The sequence below is a fragment of the Platichthys flesus genome, chromosome 10 (genome assembly GCF_949316205.1).
Source record: "Platichthys flesus chromosome 10, fPlaFle2.1, whole genome shotgun sequence".
Lineage (NCBI taxonomy): Eukaryota > Metazoa > Chordata > Actinopteri > Pleuronectiformes > Pleuronectidae > Platichthys > Platichthys flesus.
In genome coordinates this window covers 14231774-14247777 of record NC_084954.1, presented here as the reverse complement: position 1 = coordinate 14247777, position 16004 = coordinate 14231774, and the positions used below count along the sequence as shown (strand labels likewise).

Genomic DNA, 16004 nt, shown 5'->3' with positions numbered 1-16004 from the left:
GCCTCGTTTACAAAAGTGGGTAAAAGCTCACCTGAAAAGGCTGACATTTTCATAGTTTCATTATTTTATATTTTTGTTTATATTTATTTTATTGTTTTAATTAATCGCCCTGCTGAGTGAGATTTGGCTTTTCTATGACTCGCTAGTTTTGCACCTATATTTAATTGTGTGAGTTACTCTCACTGAGCTATAGAAATAAAGTTTATATTATTTGTTATAGCCAGTGTTGTATATATCCACATGGAGACGCCTGCTTCCACATGACTCATGCGGTTCAGCCCTGCTGTTTAACATCCTACTCCACACTGGCTGTTGGGCGTTTAGGGTTGCGTTCAAGATAAGACGCTTTACTGAACGTTCAAGACAAACATAAGTGACTCCATACGACCGATGTCAAACCAGTCTCGGACCTAATCTGTCTCTCCGCAGGGCCCGAGATCCACGGCCCTCTCAGACTTACTTCCCATGTAAACACTGCGCTGCCCTACTGTAACCATACATCATAGGGCCTGTCAGTGTGATGCCTCTTATTCCCACATTCCTTGTGACCAGGCCCATACATATATCAAAGGCCGGCCTCTGACAATCTGCTTTTGTGAGGGGAGATGCAGCGATAAGGCGGGCCGGCATTCTCCAGAAGGAGCAGCGGCTCTCAGGCGCAGTCAAGCGTCGCTGATTTGTGGGCCTCATACTTGGGAGTGCTTGGGATACGTTCTTTTTAGGAGTGTGAGAAAGAGGCTTGAGTGTTTGGGTGCAGTTGTAAATAAAATATGCTTGTGGGTGTTTTTTTTTTTTTGGTCCGGGTTGGCCTTGACATTTGCGTCAAGAGTGTATTCCCATAACCGATGCAAATGAACGTTGCAGATCCAGAGAGATTAGTTACATTCTTGGCTTTCCAGCAGTAAGAGCGTTAGACGGAGCCCCGGCTGTGAACCGCAGGGAGAGAGATGTCCACATGTGCTGCTGCCGCCTGCCCCCGAGGAGCGCTCTGTAAACCCAACCAGTCCGGGCTGGTTTCTTTATGAGCCTGTGTGCCTGACATAAAACGGCCCCGACAAAGTGCCGCATGCGAGACCTTTCAAAGCCACCAGCTGATAGCACATCCCAAACAGATTTATACGCCTTCTCCAATTCCCTTCACTTCTTTCATGTCTTTTTATAGTCTGTTACCTGGACAGACGTGGCAACAGGTGTCCTTGTTCCTGGTCGGAGTCTGGCACAGAGCGGGGGGACACACTTCTGTGTCGCACAGGACGCGTCCCTTCCTGCAGGTGCAGCGTGTGCACTCGTCCAGGTTCCACGTCTCCCCCTCCACGTAGAACTCCCCCCCGGGGGCTCTGCACACCACCATGTCCATCCCCTCTGGCTGACCGCTGCCTGACTCATCTGTCAGAGTAAGAGGAGAGGAGGGGGAAATAAGGGAGACAGTCATGTGTGCGTTGCTATCAAATTCACATTCTGTTGGTGTTCTCGGTGCCAAACATTCATTCATTTATCTCGGGACAACGAGCGCGGCATGATAATGAGATACAAAGATTCTCTAGAGGGAGTAACTGACTCTCGGGGGTTTCGAGATGTGACGAATCCATGGTAGAGCGTACGTTAGAAAGCAGCCTCAGGCCTGACAGCGCAGGGCGGCGTCCGAGTTATGTTTTGACACTCATCTATTGGAAAACTTCTCTCTGTCCAGCTGAGTAGCAGACATCTGCGGAGAGTTAGCCCGTTGTCCCCCGACTGCAGAGTGTGCGTAGCTTCTGAAAGTTGTAGACATTCCTTCACTGCTAAATATTTGAACAGCCAGCTGAGTCACTCCTCCATAAATACACCGCATGAGTCGGACGGTTGTGGATGAAGAGGAAAAAAAAAGAAAAAGTATGGGTGTGGATCCAGCGGGCCTCGTCCATTTTTAGAGAAACAGACAGAGACTGTGTGTCTGCAGGGTGTAAGTGGTGGGCACGCCGAGAGCTTAAAAGCAGACTAATGATCCGGAGCTCTCGGCTGAATGAGCTGCGAGGGGACGATGGGCTGCGCAGTGCCAGATGTGTGTGCGCGCCTGTGAGCGTGTGACCGAGCTGCGACTGATTCCGAAGAAGTAATCGAGTGAGACCAAAGGCCTGCTCCGAAAATGAATGATTCAAACCGATCTTTAACCGGTGGAAGAATTAGTTTTCAAACGAGGTTATGTCTTCGTCTGCTTTTGTTAGTCCGTCTGTTAAATCGCAGGATAACGCAAAAAAAAACCTGGTGGAACGATGTGGTATGTGTCAGGGAAGAGCCCATTCAACTTTGGAGCCGATCCAGATCAGGGGGAGAATCCAGGATTCCTTTTTGGTCATTTTCTTTAATATTGCGCAATTCGTTCGTTTTTGAATACTTTCATTGATTTCTGAGCGAAAAATTTAGGGGACTGATATTCATGAGTGTGTGCAATTTGTTGCAGATTCATATAAGTGGTCCTGATCTAGTACATTTAAATGAAGGACTGTTGGGCCTTGGTGGAGTTGTGTGCTATAATGAGTGCCATTCTAGTTCAAACTTATTTTCTTAATTCTGGAAACCGTTTTTATCGGTTATGACAACACTGCGCCCACAGGATGTGAACGCTGAGATGTGGGCACACGGCAGGATTGCTCTCATGAAGTCATGGAAGTGAGACGTTGACTTAATCACTCATTACACAAGAAGCTGTGTGTGAGCAGCTATGACATATGGCCGATGGGGGAACCATAAAGTCAGTCTGTAAATTGGATGTTTTAATGGAGAGCCTGAGAAATAATTGTGCCATTCACCTTCGTTTACTGTTTGAAATGAGTTTGACTAACCTGAGGGTTGGTTTGAAACTGATGTGATCAAAGTGATAAGCAAAACTATGGAAATATTTCACCTGCTCATATTAGCATTGTACATATGCCTGATTTTGCTGATGAAGATTCCCCAAAAATTCCCAAATATTAAAAAAATATTGAAAATCATAGATCTTTCCCTTTCATCACATCCACTCCAAACATTACTGTGTTCTTTCTCGGCCCACACCCTAACCCTCCACCAGGTTCAAAGACAAATGGCTCAGTAGTTTTTTGCGTAATCTTACTTACAGACGGACAACGGTAAAAACCAGGAAATATCCTTTTATATTGGTCCTGAAATATATTGAATAACATAATATAAAGTCATGTTTGAAGATATGAAAGAGACATACCCTCACACGTAGGACAACACTGGTCAAGCCTGACCACCGGGTGAGCACAGCTGGGTACGGGACAGGAAATGAGCACGCACATCTCCCGGCCTGAGTGGCAGTAGCAGTCGCGGCAGCCGTCGTGCCAGCCGTCGCCCTCCTCGTACCGGTGCCCGTTGGAGGTGAGGCAGTAGCTGGGCATCGGGGCCAGGGCGGTGGTGCTCGGGACGTGGCTACTTTCTGGAGACACAAATGTGAGAGTGCAGACATTAGTGAGCGGGACAGGGACGTGGGGAACAGCTGTGCAAAACAAAATTCATAAAAAGAAACGTAGCCAGATATGACAAGATGACTCATGAAACCAAGTGGAAGAACAGAACACATTCAATTTGGATGCAGATTGAGATCATGGAGATGTTCCAGTAATTTGTTTTCACTTTCCTCAACATTTTTCCTTTTTTCGTTGATTTCTCATGGAAGACTTCACGAATCTTGACATGTTTAGGGGATCGATATTTATGAGGTTGTGTAATTTGTTGTAGAGCCAAAAAAAATCTGGATCTTGTAAATTTGAAAGTGGTTTAATAAGGGGACTGGTGGGTCTTGGCTGAGCTAGGCACTCAGCGCCATTCTAGTTTTGTTTTATTTTCTGAAAACAAATTTATAAGACACAGTGTGTGACATTGCAAAGCTCATTCAAAAAAAATAAAAGGTTTATCCTTGAGTAGATAAACAGTCTACATAGAGACTGATCCAAGTGTTTCAACATCAGGTTTATTTCCAGTAGTCAACACTGGTCTCTGTGTGATGAGGAACCACATGTACTGATCCAAAAACCACAAGTATATTTGAGCCTGACATATTTATAATGCAGCCAAACTGGCCAAATAAACACATCACATAAAACATGGCAGGGGCATAAATAGGGCGCCTGCATACATATCTAAATAGAGCTGCGCACACAGTCCCTCTGTAAGAAGCTAAACACCAACAGGAACCAAGCAGAACATAAAAGTCTCCATGTCGGAGCAGTGGAGGGTCAGCGGAAATCAAAGCTGCAGCTCAGTGGATTCAAACTGCGAACAGAGATCCCCTATCTGCCTCCAGCCTCCACCCCCTCCACTGCCAGCATACTGTATATTGTGACAAGGTTTATCCATTAGGGAGCATGTTTGGTAAATGTCACATTAATCTATGAGGGGGTGTTACGCTCTGCTGGTACATGAAAGGTCAGGAGCCTGCAACAATAAGCAGGGCGCGCTCTCTGGGGACCATGACTACACAAGTTTAATAATAACCAGGGTCCAAAATACAAAAGGTTTACACTGTGTATGTAACATGAATGTGTTCAGTGGATTCCAGAAAGTTATTTTGTCCTTGTTAAGGGCTTAAGGCCGTTACGGAGGAAACAAACACAAATGCTGGTAATGCTGGAATGACATTATAATAGACCTCTTAATATGCATGAACTGTGCATTGTCGTACACTGTGTTCATTTATTTGATTATTGGGATATAAAAACCCAACTAGAATTAAATTCAGACTGGTGCATATCTCAGCCCAGGCCCAACAGTCGCTTTAACATCTTGGATCCAGCTCCAGATCCAGATCCAGATCCAGAGCCACACCAAAACCAACCGACAAACGGGCAGAGGTGAAAACATAATCTCTTTCGAGGAGATAATGTTTAAATCTGTATATAATATACACATATAAAATTTGTGTTTGAAAACAACACCTCACCACCTCAAATAATAAATGTTACTAGGTCTGCAGGGTTGAAGGGGTAAAATATAACTAATGTGCCCTACAAGACTCAAAAGGAGTCTCTAATACATGAAAACGTGTGTCATAGAATTAAGGGAACAAACACATACACAGAGGTTTTCCTTTGTTTGTTATGTGCTTGGATTAAAGTTTTGTTTCCATTAGACAGGCAAGTGATCGTCCCAGCGTCCAGTGAAAACTCGCTGAACAGCACATTAAACGGCCACAAAAAAGGTCCTTGCGTTGCACAGGCCATTGAAAAGAATGGATTTCAGAGCACAGTGTTACTGTTGTTGCATTGGCTCCGAAAAGGCCTTGAGATGACTTTAAAATGATTGGGTAACATCCTATGGAAAACCTTTAATGTATATTTCTCAATTTTATGTCAATCTGGCTTATTGTATGAAATTAATTACTTCCAAACTAAGTGGCTGTACAGCATTTAAGTGAATCATTTTGCATCTCGACTCCAAACAGAGCTCAGTTACCTTTGCACATGCAAACAGAGCAGCCCTTCCGGTTCTGTCGATAGCCATCACTGCAGTGTTGGTCGCAGGTGAAGGGGGGACACTTGACGCAGCGGCACATCTCACAGCCGTGCTTGTTCCTCCTGCGCAGCAACAAACACAGGCACAAATTCAATTCAATTATCTGGAGAGCAAGTTCGAAAGTAAACAAGATCACTCATGTTCATAATTGCTTCACATCGAGGATATCTCCGAGACGAGAGTTGCTATGGATCAATTGGGCCTCGAGATACAGAGATCCAGATGCTCCAGTCGGGCATAATCAACATCTGGACCTGTTTTCCCCCCTCCCTATATCAGCTGCCTTTGAAGAAGGCCAAATAAAAGGCCAACATGTGAGATACCTGCGGTTTGCACATCATACCAACCCAAAAGACTCCAAAAACAGCAATCTTAAGCCAATTCAGATGCTTTCAATTCACCCTGCTGCCATCCTTATTGCTCCAAAAGCCCTTGGCGGACTCATAAGAGCAGGGGCCAGATAAGAACTCGTGTAAACATGTTGATTGGGGGAGTAGAGAGACGCACAGAAAAGAGAAAGAGAGATAGGGCCTTTTGCCTGGTCGTGTTGATTTTTAAAAGTTCAGTGATAATTGTACCGAGCTGACCACAGGGTTATCGTCACAAACAGAGGGAAGAGGAGGATGAAGCTGCAGAGGCTGGAAATGGTTGGATCCATTTAAGTGCCCAATAAAACATGGATGAGCTGCAGGTTGATAAACTGTCCTCAGCTCGGATGAAGGAACGACCTGTATCTCACATTTTTCATCCTCCCTCCCTCGATGTTTCCTTCTTTCTCATTCATCTTCTCTCAACCTCTTCGCCTCTTATCTCTTTCTGCCACCCTCCAGGTAAGTGATGGTACCTATTTAATGAAGCAGTGGCCTCATTTGGCCCCTGAGTAATGACTCAATTAATCTTCATCCTCCAGAGCCACGTAAATAAAAGGAAGCCCTCGAGCCCAAGAGGAGCGGTGCTGTGTCCCATGAAGGGGACGGAGCATACACAGTTGGCCTCAGCAAACACAGGAGCCTATCTATGCTGAAGCAGCAATAACAGCTTTTGAAACAGCACTGCGAGGGCTTGGCCAGAGCCTCACTGTACAAATACAGAGACAGAGAGTACTGCGACCTTAGAGCAAGTGCTTTGTTTAAAGATGGTGTGTGGAATGCCAAGCAGCGCTTTGGCCTCCAGGGGGATAGAGGCGGCTAAGTGAGGCACCGGTGAGGCCCCCGGGCGCTGGAACTGCTGGCTCTGCACAATTTCCAGTGCGCCGCAGCCGTGATGGCCAGAGGGAATACCGTTCATGATCCGTGTGGTCACAGCGATGATTTTGAGCTATGAACAGTGGAAAACACAGGAGTGTCCCACAAAAAGACCCGATAGGAAGAACCACCCTGAGCTTACCCTTCACCTAGGGACTGTTAGGAAAATCTTTACAAGGTTTACATTCATCCGGTGCCCACAGCTTGGAATATGTACATTACAGTACTCACAGGATGTCATCAATACAAGCATTGCAAACAAAGTGATCCTTTGTGTCTTTGTGGTGGCTGCATGCAGGGGACCTGTGTGAGACGACAGATCTGCATTGTAGCGCTGGCAAGATCTCAGAGGATTTTAGACATCTGAGACTCGACTTAGACAGCTGCTTATGAAGGATAAAGCCGGGACTTCCTGCCTCTCCTCTCCTCTCCTCTCCTCTCCTCTCCTCTCCTCTCCTCTCCTCTCCTCTCCTCTCCTCTCCTCTCTTCTGGCTCCCCACGCCCAACATATCGGTTCCATCTTGCACCGCAGAAGAATCCCGCCTGTATACGTTTTACAAATGCTGCTTTTGTCACGATGTGTTTTTGATCGTTGTTTTGAGACAGGACGATGATTTATGAAATGAGAACCAAATGTCTCTGAAGAGAGCACTTCCAGATGTTTGATTGGGTTAAATGGGATTAGGGGTAGAGGAATTGTAGGGGGGGGGACTGAGAGGCCAGATTGGACCTCACACTGAATAACTTGCACACACAGGCACATTCTCTCACACACAGATTTAGACCTGGGATTGGCCACCAAGGTAGGCCCTTTGATATTGGAGGCCAAACGACAGTGGTCTGTTGTGCTTCCTCCTGAACATGACCAAACAGGCTCTGACTCCCGAGCAACACCTGATAATATAATATTCCTTTAATTATCTAAACCTGTTAAGATTCAGGTGTTGACCGGAAGACAAAGCAATTTAGGAAATATAATGTCCTGACTTCTGGATGTTTCCATTTAGTCTGAAACAATACAGGTGTGAAAGGCTCCTTTGAGCACGGTTTGGACCAAGGGACCAAATTTGAGTCCAGCCCAAAGTGGTCTTGGTACGGATCAAATTAAACCATAGACTGGATAATCAGCACTTTTGGTTTGCACGAAGTTGAGATGGTATTTAACAATAGAAGAAGAAAAAGAAGTGGCAGCAGCTCGTAGGATTGCTTGAAGCCTTCGCTGATTATGGTATAATGGTTAAATGGCACAGCGTTCATTTGGTGCATTTGAACTGGTGTTGATCTGCACCTGACGTTGTTTATGCTGGTGGATCAGAATTATACAGTGTCATCAAAATTACCAACATTAAAGAAATCAACCTTTTCATTTTTCTTTCAATTAAAATGGAAAGACTACACTTATTTTATTTAAATGCACTTTATTCATTAAAGACAATGGTTGAATTGACCACACGCTCCCTGAACTACAGTGTGAAACCAACACTAGACGGATCAAATTGAAACACCGTGACAAAAACACCTTGACTAAAACCTTCAGGAATGAAACCCCTTACACTGGGATGTTGTGGCGCAACCTCCGTTAGCTGCCACAGATGCCTTTAAAAACAAATGACAAATGAGTGTGGCCGCTGAGTCTACTTACACATATCCATAAGGGCAGGTCTTAGTGCAGGTCAGGGGTCGGCACTTTGGCAAGGGGATGCTGCACTCACACACCTCACAGCCAAAATCGTCCCTCTCGTATCCCATCGGGCATTGCAGGGAGCAGTATCTTCCCAGTTCGGGGCAGGAGTCATCTGAAAGAGTTGAGGTAGAGGTCATCTGATCACGGGAACAACAATCCATCAAAAGGCAGAGGCAACGAGTCACTGTGGGGCTGTTAACAGGAACATTCCTTTGACAAAGACTGCGGCCTTGGATGCAAATAATGGGCAACGATTAGATACTTTGTTTTTTACTGTTGTCAAAACTGAGTAGTTAGTTTGACATCAGTGTGAGCAAACGTTGTCTAGTTGTATGTCTAGCACAAGAAGCAGCTTGTCAAAAGGATTTTTTGTTCATACTTCTGCAAGTCAGCCCCTGAAACTTTAACCCTTGAGGTGCAAACACCGGCTACAGCCATACTACTCTGTTTTCGTTTAAAACCTTAATCTTTTAACCAGAACGATCCCTGTCTACGTGAATGTTTTTTCTCCATGTCAGTTGTAATCCCAGTCCATATTAACAAGCCTGAAAAAAAAAATCACGTGACCAAACACACTGGACATACATGTGTCGATTTTAACAGGGAAGCATTGTAAGTTGGTTGTTAGTTGCAGAAAACGCAGCTGGACATTGCTTGAAAAATAGCTAGCATCCTACTCATGTAAGCAGTTGTGTCATTGTAAAATACAGAATTTAACTGCACAACAGCTGTTAGCAGAGACAACAGGGTCAGCAACGTAATTCTAAAGTAGTGTGGACGCCAGGCGTATCTGTAACGGCGATGTATGGATGTAACCACAGTCTGAGGAAAGTGAACTTACTGCTGAGACACTGGCAGAGGAGACATCCATTTCTGTCTTGCTGGAAGCCGTAGGGGCAGTCGTTCCCTGACAGAGAGCAGTTTTCCAGGGGAGGACACAGCAGGGGGCTGACGGTTTCATAGGAAGGCTCTGTTGAACAAAAGAGACGACGGAGGGTGAGAAGTTTGCACGAGAGCAACAGCCACAAAACATTTATTTTTAATACATCCATCCTGGTTTGAAATGTTTGCGCTCGGATCCCCTCTTAGCTTTTTGTGCCAACTGTAATAGGCACCTATTTACAGTATTTTGGAGTAAACAATAATTACAGATAAATATAGAACAATCACACCTGGGTGGGTCGCACTGTAAGAGGGGATTACACCTCTGTCTCTTATAAAGCCTTGAACTGTCTCCTATCAATAAGTTGAATGTGTCTAATGTTTTAGCCCTATCAGGGAATGAAGTACGACTCTGACACTGCCCAGACTTGACGCAGAGCCAGCTTTGTTTAGAGGCCAAAACAAATGGGAGCAGTTTAGAACAACACACACCCACACACACACCCACACACACACACAGCACCAAAGCTTTTCCCGTCAAACGATCCTTGCCACGTTCAGTAGGAGGAGCAGGCCAATGAGCTGTGACTAATTATGCAAAAAAAAAAGGATCCACTTCAATTATGGAGCCTCCTGCGTTAAAAGCCCGCCACAGCCTCTCACACACACACACACACACACACACACACACAGGTGGGTCTCATTTCGGCGGGCAAGGGCAATAAAGGAACACAAAGAACCCTGCAGCTTGAAGAATGCTCGGTGGCCTCAGCTTTAATGAGCCCATGGCGACACGGCCTCTGTAGCAAAGCTGCGGAGCCACAGGAGCCTCCTACATGTGGTATGCGGGCTACTGCGTATTTCAGATAGATATAGGCCATACGTCAGATATGATAAATATAAAAGATGTCGTTTGAAGTCCCAACCCGACTCTCCGCACCTTCACAGAACGGGCAGCACTCTCCGGGGATCTTGACAGGGTTTTGGCAGCTCTGCTTGCAAGCCATGGCCGTGCAGTGCGGGTCTCCATCCACACACTGGCAGAAGGTGCAGTCGTCCTCTTTCCACTGTTCCTCGTGCGCTCGCAGCTTATTATTCGACCAGCAGCTGGCCTTAGTGCTGTCCAGCGACAGCAGCTCCACATCTGAGAGACACACAAGTAGGTTAGGGAACAAGGTAGAAGAGAAGAGGAGAATTTTTGATCCAATTCTTAGCTAAGACACATGAATTAGAACCAAGACCAGAGTCCAATCCTACTGTACAGTACAATCTTATACTGTAACTGAGTTGACAGGAGGGTGAGTGCAGAGGTGACAGAAGTGGGATACTCCATGAGGGAGCTAACGAGATATGGACACTGGTATGTCACCAAGATCTATGGCGAGAACATGACTAATTTAGATTTATAATATAATTTATAGTTCTGCAACAACATAACTATTCACGTAGAAATTGACATATTGAGTGAGGGGTGATGACATCCATAACTTCAGGTCTCCACAGCCGCCGCTCATCTCTCGGCTAAAAGCTCCAACTCATGCATGTGAGTTTAAGCCGTAACTCCTGAGTTAAAAGGCCAGGTCAGCGGTTTATTCCATGAATCTCACTACAAAGGAGAGAATATTTTAGATCTGTAGCCATTAGTAGGAGCCGTAAAGTTTGACAGTTTAAAACCCAATAGTGCAGCCATCCGGCTCAGGATGAAGGGGCGTATCATGCCTGAGCTCAGTTGTGGAAGCCCAGTTTCCCCCCACTTCCTATAAACACTTTTTGTTGTTTTTGCTACAGCTCTTATTAGCAAACGAGGTTAGAAGGTGGTCTCTGCATTCGGTTTCCGTATGTTGGAGTAAAACAAAGGCAGTTGTGTACAGGATTCTGCATGTTTACGTGTAAGCTGCAGCTTTTTGAAAGTGTGTCAGAGGGAGTAAGGGGGCTGTATACTTCACACAGGACTCCTAATTGCCCTATCTGATCCCAGCGGAGGTTAGGCTGCTGCAGTTCAATCCATCTGGCTGTGATTAACTTGAACAGGATCTCTTTCTGTCTCACTGTATACACCTCCTGCATGCTGTACCGTGACCCTTATAATGAAAATGTTCAAGGGTCAATCCAAGATTTGGGTATTTCGCTGCCATGAAGGTGGGAGACTTTTAAGAGACGGATAAAAAGAGTAGAGATGAATGAGAGTATTTGCTACCCCTGCCGCAGAAGCTCAGATATCCTTATTTTTCCCCCAAGTACTGGTCAAACGGCAAATACCCTAGTGGCGCAGAAACTTGGACTATGAGCAGAGAGGGTCTCTGGTTCATCTCTGGTTCGACTCCACGGTGAGACAACAAAAAGACAAACCTGGATTGATCTGTCCAAAAATCCAAGAGTCTCCCTACCCTGTCTAGTGCCCCTGAGCAAGACACCTTACTCCCCCAACATCTGCTCCCCGAGCGCTGTACATGGTCGCTCACTGCTCTGTGTGTCCTGCACCAGATGGGTCAAAAGCAGAGATTTAATTTCCCTACCTGCATGAGTGTCTCTGCATGTCTGTGCATGTGTTTGGGACTAATAAATGCATCTTAATCTTAATCTTAAATCTTCCCATAATGCAACCTTCTATCAGACATTTTTTGTTTCCAAGCCCAAGCCAAGATTTCTATTAGGATACAAATGCTGTCATTTTGCGCATTTGGAGGGAGAGCCTATACGCAGTAGTGGTCAGGGGATAGAAACAGGGTACCATGGTATCGTAGATAAACCTTTGTCCAGTCATGTGTCAGACTCGTCAGTTTTTGTTACACCCTGTTTTTTAAATTTTTTATTAATCATGGTATTACAACGTAACTTCCCGGAAAACCGAGCTCTTGAACACACCTCAGTTTAATATGAACCACCTCAAATGAAGGAAAGCATCTTTGAGAAATAATTATTTAACGTGTTCTTTGCCCAATCACCTGCCAGGAATCTAAATGTTCACTTTTCTCTCAGCTCTGTTTTTGGTCTCCATCAACTCACAAGAGAAAATCTATGTTTACCCCCTGGTTTCCAACTCTGCCTTAAGTCATGTAGTAAACAAACGCTTGTTTTGCTGCCTGCATCTGCTGTAAACAATCTGAGTGGTAGAATTGACCCAATGTAGTAAAGACGTGGGCTATGAATCCAAAACCATTAGCGGTAAGTCGCTAGAGCGCTACACAGAGGAGAGCAGAACTGCAGCTAGATGATAATTCAATATGGTTTAATCATTACAAACAACCCTGTCACACTGATCTTTTATAATGCTGAAATATTGATTAGTACAGCTCTAAGTGTAATCGTCACCAGGTCACCTTTAATACATCTCTTAATCCAGATTCTAAGCATAACCGCCTTTGTTCTCTGCGGTGAGCCGTGCACTAAGCATGAGCAGCTTTTCCATAAGAAAAAGATGAAAGCATTCCATACCATCTAAATGCCTGCACATTCCAGATGTACCTCCAACACTGACCTAACATGATCTCCTCTGCAGTTTCGCTGTTTGTCTTCTTCTCTATCTCATGAACCCGATCGACGGAAGCCACGCAGGCAGAGGCCAAAGCTGGCAACCTTCTCCATCCACAGGCTCCTGGCAGACTGTAATATGGCTGCCATATGCGCTGCAAGCCTTATTTTTTAACAATCCCAAGTGCACATATCACAGCTCCCTACCTGGCTTTGAGCACATATGTTTTTGTGGAGTGGGTCCCCTCTATTAAGCCAGTATTACAAAGCCAAGCCATCCACTCTAAAAAAGGGTTTTTATGTTCCGCAGGCTCCCCAATGGAAATGAATCACTAGGCTGGCTCTTTAGTGTGCCGCTTTAGTATGCCAGGTATGTTAACAACTGTGGAAGCTGGTTATATGAGGAAGCCATTAAGGTAGGGTCACTGGAGGTAAGTATCAGGCAAGGTGGATTTTGATTTTGACTCTACCCGTCGGGCATCATCTTCCCTCTCTGCCACACAGGCCTCCTGTATGCCACCTCTCCAGTGGCATATGTCAAGAATTTGGTTCCCTTTCTCAGCAAAATACTAAAGACATGTACCTAAGCAGACAGGGCAACACTCGCCCTCAGGAATGTAGAAGTTCTCACAGTCCAGCTCAGCGCACTCTGCCTTGGAGCAGAAGGAGATTCCTCCTCGGCACTGACACAGCCAGCAGGGGTCCATGCGGTACACCTCTCCCTCTGAGAAATCCTTCCCGTTGTGGATGCAATTTGGGGAGACTAAGGGGAAGAAGAATGAATAAAAAACAAGAATCAGATGCAGTCGCTGAAGACAGATGCCGTCAACCAGATGCAGATGACCACATGGGGAAGATAATGCTTAACACACTCGACAAAGTAACGCACTGGCAGGTGTCCGTCACATTTGGCAGGAATCAACCCCAGAACTTTCTCCTGACTATAGGACAGAAAAATTCAGTTTTTCTTCACAAACGTCAAGTTTGATGAGCGAGAACCAGTCACAACTGTATAAAGTCCGTGTTGATGTGATTCTGAACCAAATGGTGCAGAGGTGGACACTGATGGTTGAGCCTTTGATGTTGGACATGTGACATCTAATAGAGAGTGAAGCCAAGTCCATTAGCAAATATTCCACAGATACATCAGGACTCAAGAAGGTGTTTGATTCTCCCAGTGCTGCGTTAAATAAAACAGGAGTTGTTAGGATGGTTTTGGTAAAATTTGGGCTCAGTGTGCTGGTGGCAGGTGGAGTGAGTCAACGACTTGGCCCAAATTCCCCAAAAGCCTTCAAGCACATTGAACTTCTTTTGACTGAATCCCCTCTCCTGGGAAATAGAATGAGCTTACTGATCTTGTGTAGACAGGTGGGCTAGCAAAGACAGAACACCTACGGGAAAACCTTGACCTAATCATTGCACCCATACTGTAATTTGATTATTAAATGAATGTGTGGGTTATGGATTGCGGCCCAGAATGCCGTTTTCTGTTTGATCAAGTCAAAGCCACAGGGAGAACTAACAGAGCCCGACAAGGACGAAGCAGACATTTCGTTTTTTGTGTCTGGACCCGATGTTTTACCCAATTACAGAGCATTTGCAGTGTAAAAAAAGAAAGTAACTAGCCCAGCTAATGTTGAACCCACCCTTTGGCCAAATATCTTTTCAAAATCTCTGTTAATACACAAAAGTCCCAACAGGCTCTGGTTGGGTATCCAGACTACAGTATGTGTGTGGATGAGAAAATTATGCTAGTTCTGTGGCCGACAAAAAGAAGATTACAGCATGACATATCTATGGTAATGCTGCACCGCTCATTCAAATGCACCACGGTGGCTTGATCTTCGATAACCACACGGCAACTTCTCATCAAACACACTCGACATGAGGGAAGTGAGGCAATGTGGTTATGTAAGAAATCTCCAGACTCGTTGAGGAGTAGCTGCACTAGTTAAGTGTGTAAATGTATTGCGCAGATGTGAACAGATGTGGAGCCAGTGGTTTCTATAAATGAGAGCGGAGCTTACGGCGGCATCTGTATGCCAAAGTCTTTGAGCGCAGACTGTCTGCACCGATGACCCAGTGCCTCCCGACAACCAGCGCTGCACTCTTAATACAAAGCAGGTGGGCCAACCGAGTTGAAAGTGGAGTGGGGGATTTGTTCTTCTATTCTCTTCCTCGCTCCCACTCCCTGTTCCATTCTCTCTGCCCTCTTCCTCTCTCGTGGTTGGTATTCCTGCCAGCCCTTCCTCGCGTGCAGGAAAAACCGGGCAGAGAAAATGCAATAAGCACTGGCTCAAATCGCAATGGCGCAGCAACGATTCTCAACACTCACAGAAGCAACAGGAAGTCAAATGAGGCGATTCCCACGTGTGATTTCGGCAGTGGTAATCCCTGAAACCACTTCTAGTCTAAAATTCCAGTCATGCTTTGTGATGTTCAGTCTTCTCTAAATTGAGGTGAGGATTGGATGCGGCAATGGATGGGCCATAAAACACTGGCCCCACTCTAAATCATTCATAATTGACTGTCATACTGGCAAGAAAAACCGCAATCAGAAGCAAGACATGACTACGTATAAATAATGATGTGATTTATAAACATTTCAATGATACGTTTGATCAGTTCAGAATATCCGTTGACAATATGGAAATAGGAGTTTAACTAATGTTCCAAACACCACAGCTCAAGAAAATGGCTGTTAATAACAAACTCAGGCTGATCTGCATGAGAGCAATGAGTGTGGAGATATCAACCTTATTTGCTTAATGCTGGTGTATGTCTCAAAGGACCATGTGCAGTCATGAACCTACCCTCTACCCAGGGCTGCCTACAGGGGACGATTGCCAATTTTGTGCCAGCTAATGTTTTAAACAACAGCGGACCACAGCTAAACAAGATCCAACTGGATCATCTGTGGCATCAGTTGACGTCTGGTGAGGATGGTGGTGCTGGGTTCACTCTGCCACCCAGATACAGCCACTCTCCAGCCAACAGTGGAAAGAGTCTATTGTCAACGCCTGCTAAAACCCACAGATGGGGCTTATTGTCAGTGCACATACTGACCCTGGCTGAATCTGAGCCCATTGCCAAGTGGGCAATGGAAACAAGTTAATCAGTCCGGGCCAGAGAGTGGTATGTTCCATCACAGAACAGGTATGGCATTCGAAAGCAAGTTAGCGCTAATGTGTTGGTTACAGTACCTCCCAAGTTCTAAGAGGCCTCTATAG

The 16004-nt window shown here is 45.4% G+C and overlaps 1 protein-coding gene across 1 annotated transcript in view; it reads right to left on the bottom strand.

The window, feature by feature from the left end:
- Nucleotides 1-16004, bottom strand: part of crim1 (cysteine rich transmembrane BMP regulator 1 (chordin-like)) — a 36148-nt gene that overhangs the window by 5543 nt on the left and 14601 nt on the right. The window contains exons 5-11 of the mRNA XM_062397703.1: nucleotides 13358-13537; nucleotides 10244-10447; nucleotides 9263-9391; nucleotides 8380-8533; nucleotides 5434-5555; nucleotides 3200-3418; nucleotides 1171-1386 (exon numbers count right to left, since the gene is read on the bottom strand). Of these exons, the coding sequence (XP_062253687.1) occupies nucleotides 1171-1386; nucleotides 3200-3418; nucleotides 5434-5555; nucleotides 8380-8533; nucleotides 9263-9391; nucleotides 10244-10447; nucleotides 13358-13537 (1224 nt within the window). The remainder of the gene's footprint in view (nucleotides 1-1170; nucleotides 1387-3199; nucleotides 3419-5433; nucleotides 5556-8379; nucleotides 8534-9262; nucleotides 9392-10243; nucleotides 10448-13357; nucleotides 13538-16004) is intronic.